The sequence below is a fragment of the Malus sylvestris genome, chromosome 4 (assembly GCF_916048215.2).
Source record: "Malus sylvestris chromosome 4, drMalSylv7.2, whole genome shotgun sequence".
In the NCBI taxonomy this organism is placed as follows: Eukaryota; Viridiplantae; Streptophyta; class Magnoliopsida; order Rosales; family Rosaceae; genus Malus; species Malus sylvestris.
The window spans coordinates 4,514,599-4,535,327 of NC_062263.1; the positions used below are offsets into that span (position 1 = coordinate 4,514,599).

Below are 20,729 nucleotides of genomic sequence, written 5' to 3' on the forward strand. Positions count from 1 at the left end.
TCCATATATAAAACAACTCGTGTCGTATAGGCAAACTAGCCAACTACTTGTGGAGAGATTTATAGTATGTCGGAAATAGATAGTACATCACGTGTCATTATACAATTGAGTTGATATGCCTAATATTTTACAAAAAAAATTCAAAGGTTCAATATCTACAATAAGTTCTAACAATTTTTTTTGTTTGTAGTGAATCGGTAAATATTATTGACATTCATTGATTTTTCTATCTCTCGCCGATATATGGTGAAGTTTACATTTCCACCCTCATTTTCCATATCGATCATTGACTTTTCGGATATTTTGACGAAAATATCGACAATTTTGTGAATATTTTAGTCATTGCTAATTAGTGATTAAGCATGAATTTTCTTTTGGTGATTTCCTTAATTAGAGAGATACGCTCATGAAGAACCATAAAAAATAAATAAAAACTTTTATAGGTTATCTTCAAATTTTTATGCCAAATTGTAAATTAATGAATGTACATCAAGTCAAGCTTGGTGAGTTTGATTATCTATGGTAATTCTTTTTCCTCCAACATAAAAAAAAAATTAAGACAAAATAAAATGTTTCTAACCAAAGAGCCAAGTGCTCTGTCCAACTCTAAATAAATCAAAGATCCTTTCCTTTATCCAACAAGTACACCCCAAGACCCTTGTCAAATGCCAAAGCAATCTGAACATATCAATGGTGAAAAACTCGTTTTTGGAAAAAGAAAGTGTCAGGTCAACTTATATAGACTTTCTTAAATTGTGTGACAACTCACATGCAGAAATGGATGATTTCACTAGCCATAACGCATAGGATATTTTAAACGTGAAATGCAATTCATGAAAAAACCTGGCTTGAGATGAAGCAAAACCATTTGCACTTTAATCTTCAATGACCCAGACTTTAATACCAAGCATTCTAAAGTCTAATCTCTAATGAAAATTGATCTAAAGAACATGTGTGATAAATGATTACAGGTTTGACAAAGAAAGTCAAAAAACTACTAAGTTTGAACTTCACAACAACAAAATAAATTATTAAACCACATGATGTGGTTTAAAAAGATAAAGGGAACTTTAATGAAAAGTTTTTGGTACTGTTCACTTTAACGAAAAACCATATTTTTACACTAAAAGGTCAATCCTGGTACTATTCACTTTACCATTTATTTTGTCATTTTCGTTAAAACTCAAAGTTGTTGCCTTTTTCATTAGTTTTCCTAAAGATAAAAGCAATAAAATGAGACTACATGATTTAAACCACATTTTGTAAATCAAATGATGTGACAATAAAATAAGACTCCTTAATTTAAAGAATTTAAAAAAGAAGACCAACCATCAACAACCGCATCATGTGGCCAAATATAAAAGCCTGCATATAGAATCTTGTTCTCTTGGTCGCCAAGTGACCAAAGATTCATGCTCGCTCACCCTTTAATTTAATATCAAGGGTTGAGATTAAAACATTAAAAGAACATTCATTTATTCTCTATCCCTGATATCAAATTCAAGGGCGAGTCACAAACATTCCTCCGTCACGGGATGACCAAGAGAACATTTTTGCTACATATAAAAGAGCAATAAACTGTAAATGCAAGACAAAATATATGTAAATTCCTTGTGACAAAATATATTCTTACTTAAACTCCTTTACAAGTATCTTTAGTATCGCTCATAACAAGGATTCTTGGACGATGTTTGAGCATGGTGAGAGAAAGTAGTAAAACAGGTTATTTTAGAACGCAATAGTTTGCGGTTTTAGTTCGCTAACCTCCATCTGCAAAGGCCTCCAAGCACGCTTGCACCTTTCCCATCTCCCCTGCATATGAGCCAAAAATGCCTCTGCCCATTTTTCCTTGCCCCCTCTCATGCTAAGATCGTAGGGCACCGAGAAACTATTCAACCAATCAACAAAAATCAAATCTCAGTGATAACGGATACTAAAGCGTGTCTCTGTGAACTTAGCGAAGAAAGCTTTGGTGATTTAACACAATACGTTGAAATGAAGGAAAACTTATTTATTGATATCCCCGATAAGTTACAAATATATACATATACTTGAGTCAAAATAAACAAACAAGAGGGAGCCTTCACAAAGGTTGCTTAGGAGAAGTCTCGGCAGTCGGTAGAGCCCCAGAAAGAGAAGGCACCGGAGGGGGATCATTCGGAGCCTCAGTACTGGACAGAACCCTAGAAGGAGGAGGCATCAGAGGTTGATCATTTGGAGCTTCATTACGCGGTACAGCCCCAGAAGACGAAGGCAATAAATGCCTTTGGAACAAACCCACAAATCTCTGATGATCAAGTAAAACCTGACCATCAGATTCCTTCATCTGGTCAAGCTTCCTCTTCATGTTTGTAGCATAGTCATGTGCGAGCCGGTGCAACTGTTTATTCTCATGCTTGAGCCCTCTAATCTCTTGTTTGAGACTCATCACTTCAGCCGCCAATGATTCAACTTGGCGGGTTCGAGCAAATAGGCGTTGGGTCATATTAGACACAGAACCTGCACACTGAACACTAAGAGCCAGAGAATCCTTAACAGCCAACTCATCAGACCGTTTGGAAAGTAGTCTGTTATCTTTGGGAGTGAGAAGGTTCCTGGCCACTACCGCAGCGGTCATATCATTCTTCATCACGGAATCCCCAACGGTAAGAGGACCAGTAGGGGAGACGAAAGATGGGCGCCATATGTTGTCTGGAGAAGGCGGGGCTGCCTCTTCAACAAGATTCAAGTCAAAACGACGGTCGGAGGGGCCAGACATTTTCAAAGGTGTAGAAGAGAGAAGAGGTCGGACAAATCAAGATCTTAGAAGTGCAAGAATGGAGCTTCTACTGGTGGATATTCAAGTGTGCTTTGGAACTTAATGTCAGCCTCTATAAAAATCTGCACTCGACGAAGCTTCAGAAATCGAAGAAGCGCCTACTCAGAAATCGAAGAGGCGTTTGCTTTCTCAAAAGCTGGGCTGCTCAGAGACTACGAGGGTCAATCTCAGAAATCGAAGAGGCGTTTGCTTTCTCAAAAGCTGGGCTGCTCAAAGACCACGAAGGCCGATCTCAGAAATCGAAGAGGTTTGCTTTCTCAAAAGCTGGGCTGCTCAGAGACCACGAGGGCCGATCTCAGAAATCGAAGAGGTTTGCTTTCTCAAAAGCTGGGCTGCTCAGAGACCACGAGGGCCGATCTCAGAAATCGAAGAGGCACCTACTTTTCCAGCCTTGTCAGCACCTGTCACACGCACACTCAGCTTTGCGGAAATTATGGACATTCCGTCGAAGATTTCTGGCGAAGTAGAAAGCACATGAATCGTACTGTTCAATCACCCACTTCCCACACGCAACAGTAGCTCATGGGTACCACATATAACTTTGCCAAAGTTCTCTGACAAAGTTGAGACTACTTTTCCAGCCTTGTCAGCACCTGTCACACGCACACTCAGCTTTGCGGAAATTATGGGCATTCTGTCGAAGATTTCTAGCAAAGTAGAAAGCACATGAATCGTACTGTTCAATCACCCACTTCCCACACGCAACAGTAGCTCATGGGTACCACATCTAACTTTGTCAAAGTTCTCTGACAAAGTTGAGACACGTGAAGCTTGCAACTCTCACTACATCGCTCTGACCAAGAAGGGTAAAAGAATAGCAAAGAAACAACACTAACAAAGTTTAGACACATAAATTTTGAAGGCCTAGCTACCATATTATTACCCACAAGGGTAAAGGAACAGTACCACTGCTGGATAATTGGAAAGTCCCGGTGTGTCAACCTCTGTGCTTCGTGGCAAGGTAGACTAGCAAACATGCCCAACCTTTACTCACATTCGAGAAAACACTCCCAACAAGATTGCTTGCCCCAAAATCGAAGAGGCATCGCCCTCCGAATCTCGAGAGCCAGACTCCCAACATGATTACTTTCTCAAAAATCGAAGAGAGGGTAAAGGAACAGTACCACTGCTGGATAATTTGAAAGTCCCTGTGTGTCAACCTCTGCGCTTAGTGGCAAGGTAGACTAGCAAACATGCCCAACCTTTACTCACATTCGAGAAAACACCCCCAACAAGATTGCTTGCTCTAAAATCGAAGAGGCACCGCCCTCCGAATCTCGAGAGCCAGACTCCTAACATGATTACTTTCTCAAAAATCGAAGAGGGTAAAGGAACAGTACCACTGCTGGATAATTGGAAAGTCCCTGTGTGTCAACCTCTGTGCTTCGTGGCAAGGTAGACTAGCAAACATGCCCAACCTTTACTCACATTCGAGAAAACACTCCCAACAAGATTGCTTGCTCCAAAATCGAAGAGGCACCGCCCTCCGAATCTCGAGAGCCAGACTCCCAACATGATTACTTTTTAAAAAATCGAAGACACCGCTCTCCGAATCTCGAGAGCCAGACCCCCAGCAGGATTGCTTTCTCAAAAATCGAAGAGGCACCGTTCTCCGAATCTCGAGAGCCAGATCCCCGACAGGATTGCTTGTTCGAAAACCGAAGAGGCACCACTTTCCCAACTTCAAGAGCCGGATCTCCTTGGATAAAGCTTGTCTGTAATCTTCACACGCAACATCAGCTTTCCAGATACCACAGGCCACTTTTTCAAAGTGCTCTGACAGAGTTAAAACTTGTGAAGCTGGCAGCTCCCACTACCGTGCTATGACCAAGCAGGGTAAAGGAATAGCATTATTACTTGATGTTAGGGAGACTCTTATATATGTCGACCTCCATCCCCAACGGACAGGCAGACCTGCAAAAATGCTCAACCCTTCCTCTTATCTGAGAGGGCACTCCCAACAAAGCCTTTCGAAATATTCAGCTTTCTTTCTCCCCGATAATACCTCTGTAAACAAGCTATACTAGAGCAAGAATATCTCATATCATCAGGGTTAAAAGCAAGAGTATCCCATATCATGCTTTTTCCCTGTCTTTTCCTTTGGCCTTGTTCTTACCTGCAAGACAAGGAGAAAGAGAGCAATCAGTCAGCACTTGGAATCAAGCTTCCAGCCAGGAACTGACTGCCTGGAACCCCTTACCTGATTACTTACCTGGCATTGCTCTCGAGTACTCATCTTCAACATCTTATGCTTCCAGGGAAGATACCGCATCTGCCTGAGGAACAGATAGGGCAAGTGAGAAGGATACAAGGAAGCATGTGGAGACAAGCGTAACAGCACACGTGCCGATACATCCCCTACTCTGTCAAAAGCAAAAGTATCCCATATCAGCAGGGTCGAACGTACTCTAGATTTGATGGACTTGTTTTGACCCTCAAATTCTTCAGTCGGCCTTATACTCTGGAGGAAACCAGAAAACCCTCCAGCCCAGTTCAAGAATAAGCCTGTGGAAAGTTACTTCTTCAAAAGCAAAAGTATCCCATATCATCTCTTCTCATTTTTCTTCTCTTTATCCTTCATGCTGCCTGCAAGATAGGGAGAATGTGAACAATCAGCCGGAGCTCTGATTGCTTACCTTGTCTGTTACCCTTTCAGCAGATCCCCTAGCTCGGCGACTTGGGGGACTCCTACTACATGGTTTGTATCGCGCTTGACCAAGCCTGAAACTACAAGTAAGCTTCAAGTGACATTGATACATTACCTTGTGCATCTCCACCAGTTACAGATACCACCCCTGGATGGAGGAAGAGTACTTCCAGAGAAGATTCCACATCTACCTATGAGACAGATAAGGAAAGTCAAGACAATACCACACTCCGGTACTTAGAAGTTTCGTGGTTACGAGATCATTCTCCCACAATATTTTCTAATGTCATTTGTACTAAATCATTCACTTGTACTCCCTAAAGGAGAGCTTGAACCTATGTACTTGTGTAAACCTTTCACAATTAATGAGAACTCCTCTACTCCGTGGACGTAGCCAATCTGGGTGAACCACGTACATCTTGTGTTTGCTTTCCTATCTCTATCCATTTATATATTTATCCACACTAATGACCGGAGCAATCTAGCGAAGATCACAAAAAGTGACCGTTTTCGCTACCTAGGATCTATCTTGCAAGAGAACGGAGAATTAGATGGAGATCTCAACCATAGAATACAAGCTGGATGGATGAAGTGTAAGAGTGTATCCGGCGTGTTGTGTGACCGTCGTAGGCCACTGAAGCTCAAGGGAAAATTTTATAGGACGGCAATAAGGCCAGCGATGTTGTATGGCACAGAATGTTGGGCGGTGAAGCATCAACACGTACACAAAATGGGTGTAGCGGTGATGAGGATGCTTCGTGGGATGTATGGGCACACGAGAAAGGATAAGATTGGGAATGAGGATATCCGAGGTAAAGTAGGAGTAGCCAAAATTGAAGGAAATATGAGAGAAAATCGGTTTCGGTGGTTTGGACATGTGCAAAGAAGGCCTACTGACGCTCCGGTTCGAAAATGTGACTACGGGACAGAAGTTCAGGGCCGAAGGGGTAGAGGAAGACCTAGGAAAACTTTGGAAGAGACCCTAAGAAAAGACTTGAGTACTTGGATCTAACGGAGGACATGACACAAAACCGAGCGCAATGGCGTTCTAGGATTCATATAGCCGACCCCACTTAGTGGGAAAAGGCTTTGTTGTTGTTGTTGTTGTAGACAATATCTATTCTCTGTTAAGTGCATCTCCAAGGACTTATAAATGAACCTTCAACTATGCCCTTACTAAATAACTTCTCAAAAGCCTTAACTCAATTAACTTTGGGACTTCCCAACAGTTCTGAAAGAAGGCTAAAAATATAGGGTGGGGTTCAAAATATCACAAAATTCATCCTCGTTACGCATAACATCAATATCATCTCCAGTACCGATGTGCTCTTCCCATAACAGTCAAAAGAACTTGCACTTAAAAAAATAATAATTTCTTTGTGTTGCCTCATCAAGTATTCTTTTCAACTTACAGAAGATATCCATCAATTATAACACTAATAAAAAATAAAATTAAAAATTCACGGAGAGTTACCTCAAGAGTTCGTCTAGTTGATATAATTCATTGGGGGATCCATTCCTGCAAGAATTACAAACTTTTATCTCAACAAGCTACATTGCGTCCATGAGCAATGTATTTTGAAGACTGACCTTTTGGCTAGTACTGTTAAGTATGCAATTAAATTGCTCAAATATGAGAAGTTTTCTGTAGTTTTTGTTATTTAACTTAGAGCACAACAAGAGACTAGTATTCTCAGCACTTTTTAAGAATTTATCTAAAACAAGCCACAAAAACCAAATGTAAAACATACGAACACATTTTTACTTTTATTGGTTACTGGACTTCTTGCAAATCCAAGACACTATACGGGTACGATGCCATGTTAGTACTTTAGAGAATGAAAATATGTATGTGTGACCCAAGTGGGACATCGAATATCGTGGTAAAATATAAATCTAATAATTCAAATTCTGATATAACTACTGAACGCCTCATAAAACAAGACCAGAAAAACTAACCTGCATATTGATATTTTATAGATATGAAGACACTTGGAAGAAAGATTACAAACAGCAGCAACATTATGCTCCTCTCTGAACAAGTACACAACTGGATACCCAAGAAGCCATCTGAAGTATTGAACACAAATTTTTAGTGTATGACACTAAGATTCTAATCCCAACATCTAATACAAGAAGACATTTAAAACTATTAATTTTCGAATGGGATTTACATGCAACTTCTAACAAGTTCATTCCTTAAAACTTTCTGAAATAGTATAAGAATTACTCAGAATATCAATTCAGCTTCCAATTTGAGTGACTTTCTAGCAAACTATTAGACTTACGACTCAAATGTTTAGGAGTTGACGGACAAAACAGGCAGTGGCAAAACAACTCTTTATTTATTTCCCCCTTCCAGTCCCACTTTATGTTTTATTTCCAGCCTAATTACTGGCATCAGTCAAACTACAAGTTATCGATTTGTCTAGTGAGTTTCCACTTCATGTACTCCAAATGCTTTGTAGCCAGGTTGTAGACTGGAAGTTCAAGACCAAATAAAATAAGATTTTTTTTTCCCATTAATGGGAAAACGGAAACTCCGCCGTGTAAGTTTATCTTACATTGCCGGTCCCAAGCCCGGAAAAAGGAGGAGGGGGAGGGCGTCAGGTAGTCGACAGCCGGCACTCCATGATCACGTCGAATCCTTATGAAAATGAATCCAGAACGAAATCGTGCTAAAGCTAGGGCGTCACCCGTAAGTGGCGCGCTGTGTGGCCTGAGCACAGTGATAAGTGAGCAAGGGTCGCTGTATCTCCATCGGCACCCGGATACAGTGTTAAATGAGCAAAGGGGCTATAGAAACTTCTTTTCGAACGACTCCACTCAAAGTTGTTTGGGAGCATATGCTCCTATCAACTTTACACGGGACACACAAAAGAAGTACTTTGATCCTATTAGACGGGGAAGGGTGAAGAAGCTAGGACAGAAGGGTAGAGTTCAAGAGAGCAAAATGCGTTTAGGAACGTGGAATATAGGAACCTTGACGGGAAATCTATGGAAGTAATAGAAGTTATGGTGAGGAGAAGGATAAATATTATGTGCCTACAAGAAACTAAGTGGGTTGGTCGTAAGGCAAAGGATCTAGAAAACTCAGGGTTTAAACTATGGTATTCGGGCACAAATAGAACGAGAAACGGTGTTGGCATCATCGTGGACAAGACCTTGACACAAGATGTTGTAGATGTCAAGAGGGTAGGAGATAGAATCATGGCAATCAAGATTGTAATAGGACAAGAACTTATCAATGTGATTAGTGCGTACGCACCTCAAGTAGGGTTGGATACGAGTTCGAAGGAGAAATTTTGGGAAGACCTTGGAGACTTGGTGCAAGGAATTGCTCAGACGGAGAAGTTATTTATAGGAGGAGATTTAAATGGACACGTGGGCAGGGAGACAGGCAACTATGGAGGTTTTCATGGTGGACATGGTTTTGAGGAGAGAAACGAGGATGGGGAAGCTATCTTGGATTTTGCAATGGCATATGATCTCTTCTTAGCCAACACCTTCTTTAAGAAGAGAGAAGAACATGTGATCACCTACAAGAGTGGGTCATCAAAAACACAAATAGATTTTCTTCTAATGAGGAAAGGGGATCGTATAACTTGTAAGGATTGCAAAGTTATACCAGGAGAGAGCGTGACTAATCAACATCGCTTGTTGGTGATGGATGTACATATCAAAAGAGTGAGAAAAAAGAACAAGACTTGGAAGTGCCCAAGGACTAGATGGTGGAATCTAAAAGAAGAAAAACAAGCCATTTTCAAAGAGAAAGTAATCACCCAGTGTGTGTGGGATAGAGAGGGGGAAGCTAACCAAATGTGGGATTCTATGGCTAGTTGTATCCGAAAAGTAGCAAAAGAGGTATTAGGAGAGTCCAAGGGCTTTGCCCCACACCAAAAGGAATCTTGGTGGTGGAATGAGGAGGTACAAGCAAAGGTGAAGGCTAAGAAGGAATGTTGTAAAGCCTTATATAAGGATAGGACCGATGAAAATGGTGAAAGGTATAGAAAAGCGAAGCAAGAGGCGAAGAAAGCTGTGAGAGAAGCTAAGTTAGCCGCTTATGACGATATGTATAAGCGACTAGATACCAAAGAAGGAGAGTTGGATATCTATAAACTAGCTAGAGCAAGGGAAAAGAAGACAAAGGACCTAAACCAAGTGAGGTGCATCAAGGATGAGGATGGAAAGGTTCTTGCTACAGAGAACGCGGTTAAAGACAGATGGAAAGGTTATTTTCATAATCTTTTCAATGAAGGACATGAAATGAGTGCTTCTTTAGGGGAGTTGAGTAACTCAGAAGAGTGTAGAAACTACTCTTTTTATCGTAGAATCCGGAAGGAAGAAGTGGGTGTAGCTTTGAAGAAGATGAAGCATAGAAAAGCAGTAGGCCCAGACGATATACCAATCGAAGTGTGGAAAGTTTTGGGAGAGACAGGTATAACATGGCTCACTGACATTTTCAATAGGATTTTGAAAACGAAGAAGATGCCGAATGAGTGGCGAATGAGCACTTTGGTGCCTATCTACAAGAATAAGGGCGATGTACAAAATTGCATGAACTATAGGGGAATTAAGCTAATGAGTCATACAATGAAGCTCTGGGAGAGAGTCATTGAGCATAGATTGAGGCAAGAGACACGGGTTTCGGACAACCAATTCGGGTTCATGCCAGGGCGCTCAACCATGGAGGCAATCTATCTCTTACGAAGATTGATGGAAAGATATAGAGATGGGAAAAAGGATTTACACATGGTCTTTATAGATTTGGAAAAAGCGTATGATAGGGTCCCAAGAGACATTCTTTGGAGGATTTTAGAGAAGAAAGGAGTACGAGTAGCATATATCCAAGCTATACAGGATATGTATGAAGGAGCAAAGACTGCCGTAAGAACTCATGAAGGACAAACCGAAAGCTTTCCCATAACTGTAAGATTACATCAAGGCTCATCCTTAAGTCCTTACCTTTTTGCGTTGGTAATGGATGAGTTAACAGGACATATTCAAGGTGATATTCCTTGGTGTATGCTTTTCGCAGACGATATAGTGTTGATAGATGAAACTCAGGAAGGGGTAAATGCAAAGCTTAACCTTTGGAGAGAACTGTTGGAATCTAAAGGTCTTCGCCTAAGCCGATCAAAGACAGAATATATGGAGTGCAAGTTCAGTGCAAATGGAGGCCAAAACGAGTTAGGGGTGAGGATCGGATATCAAGAAATACCAAAGAGCGACCGTTTTCGTTACCTAGGATCTATCTTGCAAAAGAACGGAGAATTAGATGGAGATCTCAACCATAGAATACAAGCTGGATGGATGAAGTGGAAGAGTGCATCCGGCGTGTTGTGTGACCGCCGTATGCCACTGAAGCTCAAGGGAAAATTTTATAGGACGGCAATAAGGCCGGCGATGCTGTATGGCACAGAATGTTGGGCGGTGAAGCATCAACACGTACACAAAATGGGTGTAGCGGAGATGAGGATGCTTCGTTGGATGTGTGGGCACACGAGAAATGATAAGATTAGGAATGAGGATATTCGAGGTAAAGTAGGAGTAGCCGAAATTGAAGGAAAGATGAGAGAAAATCGGTTACGGTGGTTTGGACATGTGCAAAGAAGGCCTACTGACGCTCCGATTAGAAGATGCGATTATGGGACAGAGGTTCAGGGCCGAAGGGGTAGAGGAAGACCTAGGAAAACTTTGGAAGAGACCCTAAGAAAAGACTTAGAGTACTTGGATCTAACGGAGGACATGACACAGGACAGAACACAATGGCGTTCTAAGATTCATATAGCCGATCCCACTCAGTGACTTGGATTTTCCAAGTCTCCAACCGAGAAGTTTTCCTCACTCGGGAAATTAAGGGAACACTACCTCAACCTATATGCTCCACTCACAAAGCTTCAACATACAAGCTTCAACAAAAGAAAATTCAAAGAACTTAGCGAAGAAGGCTTTGGTGTATTTAACACAATACGTTGAAATGAAGGAAAGCTTATTTATTGATATCCCCGATAAGTTACAAATATGTACATATACTTGAGTCAAAATAAACAAACAAGAGGGAGCCTTCACAAAGGTTGCTTAGGAGAAGTCTCAGCAGTCGGTAGAGCCCCAGAAAGAGAAGGCACCGGAGGGGGATCATTCGGAGCCTCAGTACTGGACAAAACCCTAGAAGGAGGAGGCATCAGAGATTGATCATTTGGAGCTTCATTACGCGGTACAGCCCCAGAAGACGAAGGCAATAAATGCCTTTGGAACAAACCCACAAATCTCTGATGATCAAGTAAAACCTGACCATCAGATTCCTTCATCTGGTCAAGCTTCCTCTTCATGTTTGTAGCATAGTCATGTGCGAGCTGGTGCAACTGTTTATTCTCATGCTTGAGCCCTCTAATCTCCTGTTTGAGACTCATCACTTCAGCCGCCAATGATTCAACTTGGCGGGTTCGAGCAAATAGGCGTTGGGCCATATTAGACACAGAACCTGCACACTGAACACTGAGAGCCAGAGAATCCTTAACAGACAACTCATCAGACCGTTTGGAAAGTAGTCTGTTATCTTTGGGAGTGAGAAGGTTCCTGGCCACTACCGCAGCGGTCATATCATTCTTCATCACGGAATCCCCAACGGTAAGAGGACCAGTAGGGGAGACGAAGGATGGGCGCCATATGTTGTCTGGAGAAGGCGGGGCTGCCTCTTCAACAAGGTTCAAGTCAAAACGACGGTCGGAGGGGCCAGACATTTTCAAAGGTGTTGAAGAGAGAAGAGGTCGGACAAATCAAGATCTTAGAAGTGCAAGAATGGAGCTTCTACTGGTGGATATTCAAGTGTGCTTTGGAACTTAATGTCAGCCCCTATAAAAATCTGCACTCGACGAAGCTTCAGAAATCGAAGAGGCGCCTGCTCAGAAATCGAAGAGGCGTTTGCTTTCTCAAAAGCTGGGCTGCTCAGAGACCACGAGGGTCGATCTCAGAAATCGAAGAGGTGTTTGCTTTCTCAAAAGCTGGGCTGCTCAAAGACCACAAAGGCCGATCTCAGAAATCGAAGAGGCTTGCTTTCTCAAAAGCTGGGCTGCTCATAGACCACGAGGGCCGATTTCAGAAATCGAAGAGGCACCTACTTTTCCAGCCTTGTCAGCACCTGTCACACGCACACTCAGCTTTGCGGAAATTATGTGCATTCTGTCGAAGATTTCTGGCGAAGTAGAAAGCACATGAATCGTACTGTTCAATCACCCGCTTCCCACACGCAACAGTAGCTCATGGGTACCACAGATAACTTTGCCAAAGTTCTCTGACAAAGTTGAGACACGTGAAGCTTGCAGCTCCCACTACATCGCTCTGACCAAGAAGGGTAAAAGAATTGCAAAGAAACAACACTAACAAAGTTTAGACACATAAATTTTAAAGGTCTAGCTACCATATTATTACCCACAAGGGTAAAGGAACAGTACCACTGCTGGATAATTGGAAAGTCCCGGTGTGTCAACCTCTGTGCTTCGTGGCAAGGTAGACTAGCAAACATGCCCAACCTTTACTCACATTCGAGAAAACACTCCTAACAAAATTGCTTGCTCCAAAATCGAAGAGGCACCGCCCTCTGAATCTCGAGAGCCAGACTCCCAACATGATTACTTTCTCAAAAATCGAAGAGAGGGTAAAGGAACAGTACCACTGCTGGATAATTGGAAAGTCCCTGTGTGTCAACCTTTGTGCTTCGTGGCAAGGTAGACTAGCAAACATGCCCAACCTTTACTCACATTCGAGAAAACACTCCCAACAAGATTGCTTGCTCCAAAATCGAAGAGGCACCGCCCTCCGAATCTCGAGAGCCAGACTCCCAACATGATTACTTTCTCAAAATCGAAGAGAGGGTAAAGGAACAGTACCACTGCTGGATAATTGGAAAGTCCCTGTGTGTCAACCTCTGTGCTTCGTGGCAAGGTAGACTAGCAAACATGCCCAACCTTTACTCACATTCGAGAAAACACTCCCAACAAGATTGCTTGCTCCAAAATCGAAGAGGCACGGCCCTCCGAATCTCGAGAGCCAGACTCCCAACATGATTACTTTCTCAAAAATCGAAGAGACACCGCTCTCCGAATCTCGAGAGCCAGACCCCCAGCAGGATTGCTTTCTCAAAAATCGAAGAGGCATCGTTCTCCGAATCTCGAGAGCCAGACCCCCGACAGGTCTGTAATCTTCACACGCAACATCAGCTTTCCAGATACCACAAACCACTTTTTCAAAGTGCTCTGACAGAGTTAAAACATGTGAAGCTGGCAGCTCCGACTACCGTGCTATAACCAAGCAGGGTAAAGGAATAGCATTATTACTTGATATTAGGGAGACTCCTATATATGTCGACTTCCATCCCTAACGGACAGGCAGACCTGCAAAAATGCTCAACCTTTTCTCTTATCTGAGAGGGCACTCCCAACAAAGCCTTTCGAAATATTCAGCTTTCTTTCCCCCCGATAATACCTCTGTAAACAAGCTATACTAGAGCAAGATTATCTCATATCATCAGGGTTAAAAGCAAGAGTATCCCATATCATGTTTTTTCCCTGTCTTTTCCTTTGGCCTTGTTCTTACCTGCAAGACAAGGAGAAAGAGAGCAATCAGTCAGCACTTGGAATCAAGCTTCCAGCCAGGAACTGACTGCCTGGAACCCCTTAACTGATTACTTACCTGGCATTGCTCTCGAGTACTCATCTTCAACATCTTATGCTTCCAGGGAAGATACCGCATCTGCCTGAGGAACAGATAGGGCAAGTGAGAAGGATACAAGGAAGCATGTGGAGACAAGCGTAACAGCACACGTGCCGATACATCCACTGCTCTATCAAAAGCAAAAGTATCCCATATCAGCAGGGTCGAACGTACTCTAGATTTGATGGGCTTGTTTTGACCCTCAAATTCTTCAGTCGGCCTTATACTCTGGAGGAAACCAAATAACCCTCCAGCCCAGTTCAAGAATAAGCCTGTGGAAAGTTACTTCTTCAAAAGCAAAAGTATCCCATATCATCTCTCCTCATTTTTCTTCTCTTTATCCTTCATGCTGCCTGCAAGATAGGGAGAATGTGAACAATCAGCCGGAGCTCTGATTGCTTACCTTGTCTGTCACCTCTTTCAGCAGATCCCCCAGCTCGGCGACTTGGGGGACTCCTACTACATGGTTTGTATCTCGCTTGACCAAGCATGAAACTACAAGTAAGCTTCAAGTGAAATTGATACATTACCTTGTGCATCTCCACCAGTTACAGATACCACCCCTGGATGGAGGAAGAGTACCTCCAGAGAAGATGCCACATCTACCTATGAGACAGATAAGGCAAGTCAAGACGATACCACACTCCGGTACTTAGAAGTTTCGTGGCTACGAGATCATTCTCCCACAATATTTCCTAATGTCATTTGTACTAAATCATTCACTTGTACCCACTAAAGGAGAGCTTGAACCTATGTACTTGTATAAACCCTTCACAATTAATGAGAACTCCTCTATTCCGTGGACGTAGCCAATCTGGGTGAACCACGTACATCTTGTGTTTGCTTTCCTATCTCTATCCATTTATATACTTATCCACACTAATAACCGGAGCAATCTAGCGAAGATCACAAAAAGTGACCGTTTTCGCTACCTAGGATCTATCTTGCAAGAGAACGGAGAATTAGATGGAGATCTCAACCATAGAATACAAGCTAGATGAATGAAGTGTAAGAGTGCATCCGGCGTGTTGTGTGACCGTCATAGGCCACTGAAGCTCAAGGGAAAATTTTATAGGACGGCAATAAGGCCAGCGATGTTGTATGGCACAGAATGTTGGGCGGTGAAGCATCAACGTACACAAAATGGGTGTAGCGGAGATGAGGATGCTTCGTGGGATGTATGGGCACACGAGAAAGGATAAGATTGGGAATTAGGATATCCGAGGTAAAGTAGGAGTAGCCAAAATTGAAGGAAATATAAGAGAAAATCGGTTCCGGTGGTTTGGACATGTGCAAAGAAGGCCTACTGACGCTCCGGTTCGAAAATGTGACTACGGGACAGAGGTTCGGGGCCGAAGGAGTAGAGGAAGACCTAGGAAAACTTTGGAAGAGACCCTAAGAAAACTTTGGACATGACACAAATGAGCGCAATGGCGTTCTAGGATTCATATAGCCGACCCCACTTAGTGGGAAAAGGCTTTGTTGTTGTTGTTGTTGTTGTATTAATGGGAAAACGGAATCAGATTTCAATTTCTAAATATATTATGCAAGCGTAGGGGACCATCCGACATTGTAACTTTTAGTCATTCGGTTATTCCTTGGTGTATGCTTTTCGCAAACGATATAGGGTTGATAGATGAAACTCAGGAAGGGGTAAATGCGAAGCTTAACCTTTGGAGAGAAGTGTTGGAATCTAAAGGTCTTCGCCTAAGCTGATCAAAGACAGAATATATGGAATACAAGCGGGATGGATGAAGTGGAAGAGTGCATCCGGCGTGTTGTGTGACCGTCGTATGCCACTGAAGCTCAAGGAAAAATTTTATAGGACGGCAATAAGGGCGGCGATGTTGTATGGCACAGAATGTTGGGCGGTGAAGCATCAACACGTACACAAAATGGGTGTAGCGGAGATGAGGATGCTTCGTTGGAGGTGTGGGCTCACGAGAAAGGATAAGATTAGGAATGAGTGGGTTGGACATGTGCAAAGAAGGCCTACTGACGCTCCAGTTCGAAGATGTGACTACGGGACAGAGGTTCAGGGCCGAAGGGGTAGAGGAAGACCTAGGAAAACTTTGGAAGAGACCCTAAGAAAAGACTTAGAGTACTTGGATCTAACGGAGGACATGATACAAAACCGAGCGCAATGGCGTTCTAGGATTCACATAGCCGACCCCACTTAGTGGGAAAAGGCTTTGTTGTTGTTGTTGTTGTTGTTGGTTATCCAAGCCAACTTAGTAATGTGCCTGTAAAAAGGGACCACCTAACTCCTAACCAATTATCTGACCATACCAGTTATAAGTCCATCTGAGTAATTGAGGCTACTTTACATATCCAAGTGGTGCTGAAATTGTTCACAAACATATTCAGCATCACAGAAACCTGAAGCAGGGAAATGCTACATCCCAAGGGTAGTAAAGGTGTATCCAAACGTGAGCTTAGACAGTTACCCATTTAGCATTGGCAGTAAGACCTCAGTATTTTGCATGCAGCTACTCAGATCGATAAATTCAGATGACTGAGAAGGGATGAGTTCATTTATGGGCGGTTCAGCATCAGCTGTTATACTGTGAGATGGCAAAGCCTCATCTTTCCTTCCACCAACAGGAAATACCAGAGAGAACAACTTCTGAATAGATATAAGCTGCATCCCCAATGGGTTTTTTTCTGCTTCTGTTATCATCTGCAACACAAATGAAAGAAAGGCAATCACCAAATGGGAGAAAGAAAAATGTTCAAGTTCAAGGTAAAGATTACAGGGGGCGGAAAAGAATATAGCAGAGAGTAACCTTTGGAGGATCTCGTTCAACATCCACAAAGAGCAACTCTTGTTCTGAGTTCAAGCTTGACCTAACATGATCAGCAAGCCCTCTAACGTGTATCAAATATATCATTTCTTCTATAACCATTACTCTCAAATGCTCAAAAATGGGTGACTCCTGCACAAAAGTCTTAAAGGTTATTTGATTTTCAGAAAACCAATAACTCTAAAAGTAAAAGGAAAAAGGACAGAATAATAACATGACATGATATGCAACGTCAATAGATCATGTAATGGAGATTATCAGCTAATGCTTGGCCCGCATCCTAGTGGAAATGTAATGGGAAAGAGAGCTGAGAGAGATAAGAAATGATTAAATCATAAAACCCGGATCATCTTTGCCAAAAAACCAACTAAAGAGATACCAACACATATCAGTACATGTGTTTACAGAAGTACGAATAAGCAAATGCAGGTAATATTATATAAAATGAATTGCAATCTTTCTTACCAAAGAACAAACATTTGACTTATGAATTTTAAACATTAGATTCCGAATCCTTAAACCCTAAACAAAAACTTATTCAATGTTGGGGGGGGGGGGAGAGAGAGAGAGAAAGCACCACGTCTCGCGGGTTATACCATCGATGTGCGTGTCACGTTTACATGTGTGTGTGCGCGCACCACCATGATTCCTAATTGAACTTCTATGAAATGGTTTCACCGGATTCAGCTAATTGTCTTGACTAATTGTTAATAACTTAATATAGACATTTGACTATAGCTATAAGTTAAACCTATTGGTAAATGGTATTATTAGAATGATTTAGAAAACTTGGATAAAATGTCAGTATGAACTGTGACAGAATCAGCAGCAAAACTAATTTAAAACCAGTCAACTAGTTTAATAAAGTTTTAATGACAAACCTTTTGACAAAGTTTCAAAATAGCGCAGAGTCTCTCTTGCAGTTCAGGCATCTTTCCACCATAGTCTACCAGTATCACTGGCCTCATTCCAGTGCACAAAGCTAGAATATCTGCCTCCACAAAACCACAAGTCGTTAAACATAACAGTAAAATATACAAACTTGGGTTGAAATGTTTACAGATATATTCCTAGTACGCCAGAGGAATTCATAGTGGCAAGGAGAAAGATTCTTGAAGGCTTGGATGGCTTCTCATTTACCGTACACGGTAAATTCAGGATCTTGTTTCAATTTTTAAAGGATCTTGTAAATTCAGGAATTCACAGAGGTCGCACTTGGTGCGATGGCAAGTGCCTTCGCCCATGAGCAGTAGGTCTTGGGTTCGAGACTTGGGAGCAGCCTCTCCATAAATGGGGGTAAGGCTAGCCGACATTCACCTCTCCCAGACCCTGCGTAAAGCGGAAGCCTTGTGCACTGGGTACGACCTTTAATCACCAAAAGTATCACCACATAGAAGTGGACATATAGTTATCGTTATAAATCAAAATACTACAAAAGCGCAGGGATGAACACAATTGTTTTACTTCCATTTCCATGTACATTTTACGGGGAAAAAGAATATTAAATCAAGATTATATGTACTCTTTCCTCTACAGCCTCTTTTCATTTCGTGATCACCAAAGAAAGTTTCTTTCCCTTCTTTGCTTTCTATTCAAATAACAAAGATCATCATCAATCAAATGTATGTTTTTTGGGTTACAATCAATCAAATGTATCTTCATAATCACATGATTTCTCCATTTTTGCTCTGGATGAAACGCAAAAAAAAACAAAAAAGGAAAGATTTTTCAGGAAACCCAACCCAATCCCACTGACAAGTATACAAGAAAGATCATTTGCTGGCCCTCTAAATTACAACACAAAAAGGTGGAGTTGCAAAATTGAAACCAAAGGAGCCACAAGAGCAGCATCTCAACTTTTAAAGATAAATATTATCGACAAACATATTCAGCTGAGAGCTTATACAGGCACCAATGAAGAATTATCTACTCCAACGTTTGAAGGAGACCAAATTTACCAAAACCCATATGCAAAATTGAGCTTGTGAATTGAAACACAACATAATATTGAAAACCCAGAAGCCAAAATGGAGTGTTCATTCGGGAAAGCAGAACAACATAAACTGCTACAATTGAGAGAGAGATAGAGAGAGAGAGAGAGAGAGAGAGAGAGAGAGAGAGAGAGAGAGAGAGAGAGAGACCTGTGTCAAGTCGACGTCGAGAGTATTTGAGACGCCATTTGATTTGAGAGAGAGAGGAGTTCAACACTCTCAATGCTTCATCTAACTCTGCAGCTTCGGTTATGAATTCCTTGTCTTCTTTTTCTCGAGGATCCTCCATCGACACACAGAGAAGACAGACTTCCTGAAAGTGCCACTGCTTGTTCTGTCAAGCGGTTTTTACCATTAGAGAAGAGTGGAGTGTGGCCATTTGGCATATGAATTCCCTTTCTGTTTTTTTTTTTCGTATATTTTCTTCGAAATGAATCTCACATGCTGGACTAATTAAAATTAAATATCGATAATATATTGTACAATACCGACGACATAACAATAAAAGATTCACAACATAACGATCAAATATTGATGACAGATTAAAAAATTGATCACTATATTAATTAAGATTTAGCGTCAATATATCATTTTGGCCAATTTCCTTTACTTATGTTCTATCAAAAATCATATGATCGTTGGATTAAGAGTTCAAGATTTCTTTGTAGAACCGTATTCGTCTATTTTCTTCACTACAAATGAATGTTTTAATAGTTTTGAATTTGTATATTTTTTGTGAGGATGATCTATGAATGATATTCTAAATGATAAATGGTTCGAATCGTTAAATTATATTACGAAGTGGTCCCACAAAAACGTGTGTAACAAATGTTATGTAAAAAAATGGCGCCACGGATCCGCCCATTCATTGGGAACTTTAACGAAAAGCTCCCGGTACTGTTCACTTTAACGAAAAACCACATTTTTACACTAAAAAGTCAATCCTCGTACTATTCACTTTACCCTTTATTTTGTCCTTATCATTAAAACTCAAAGTTTTCAAGCCATTTTCATTAGTTTTCCTTTCATTTTATGCCAAATCTACAATCCACTTGGTGTTAGATCTTAAGTTTGTAATTTTAAATAAAGATCTAACAATTAAAATATTTGTAGTACCTCTAGAGCATAAAAAAAAAAAAAAAAAAATCTCTTTACGAAACACCTTGTTTCGTAAACTCTGGGAGTTTGAGTGGCTCAAAATCAATATTCCAAATATTTCTCTTGTCTAACTTAGAAAGGTGTATTTGATTGAAATTTTGAAGGATTTTAATTTTTTTAATGAATCTAGGAGTATTCAATCAGGATTATAAGTGGTTCTCTGAAATTAAATGTGTATTCAATCAGGATTTTTAAATAGTTTATTAAAATCCTTAAAATCCTTGAAAATCCGGATCTATTCAATTATAATTTTAAAGAAGTTTATAACATTCCAGGTGTATTCAATTAGAATTAGAATTTAAAGAATTTGGAAAAGTTGAGGAATTAGAGAGAATTTAAGAGATTTTGTAGTGTATTTTAGGTATCCACAAATCTTACCTCTTCCCATGAGATTTCGAGAGAATTGAATCAAAATTTTACATAAAATCTCTACAAATAAGTTAAACTCTATAAAAATCCATTATAATTTCTCAAATTCCCAATTGAATACACCTGGAATTTGAGAAATTTTAATAGAACATTGTAAGGTTTAAAAACTTGCTAAAACTTTGAAGGGTCTTATTGTAAGGTTTAAAATTTGAGGGGCTGTGATAAAAACA

General features: G+C 41.0%; 1 protein-coding gene across 1 annotated transcript; it reads right to left on the reverse strand.

Moving 5' to 3' along the window:
* Positions 1 to 1,599: 1,599 nt before the first annotated feature.
* LOC126619318 (uncharacterized) lies at positions 1,600 to 19,381 on the reverse strand. The gene is made up of 7 exons (XM_050287654.1): positions 19,123 to 19,381; positions 17,863 to 17,972; positions 16,964 to 17,113; positions 16,625 to 16,857; positions 7,425 to 7,535; positions 6,940 to 6,984; positions 1,600 to 1,888 (listed from the first exon to the last, which is right to left on the reverse strand). Exons 1-7 carry the CDS (start codon positions 19,259 to 19,261, stop codon positions 1,729 to 1,731), a joined length of 948 nt encoding a protein of 315 aa, XP_050143611.1. The 5' UTR covers positions 19,262 to 19,381; the 3' UTR covers positions 1,600 to 1,728.
* Between the last annotated feature and the right edge of the window lie 1,348 nt (positions 19,382 to 20,729).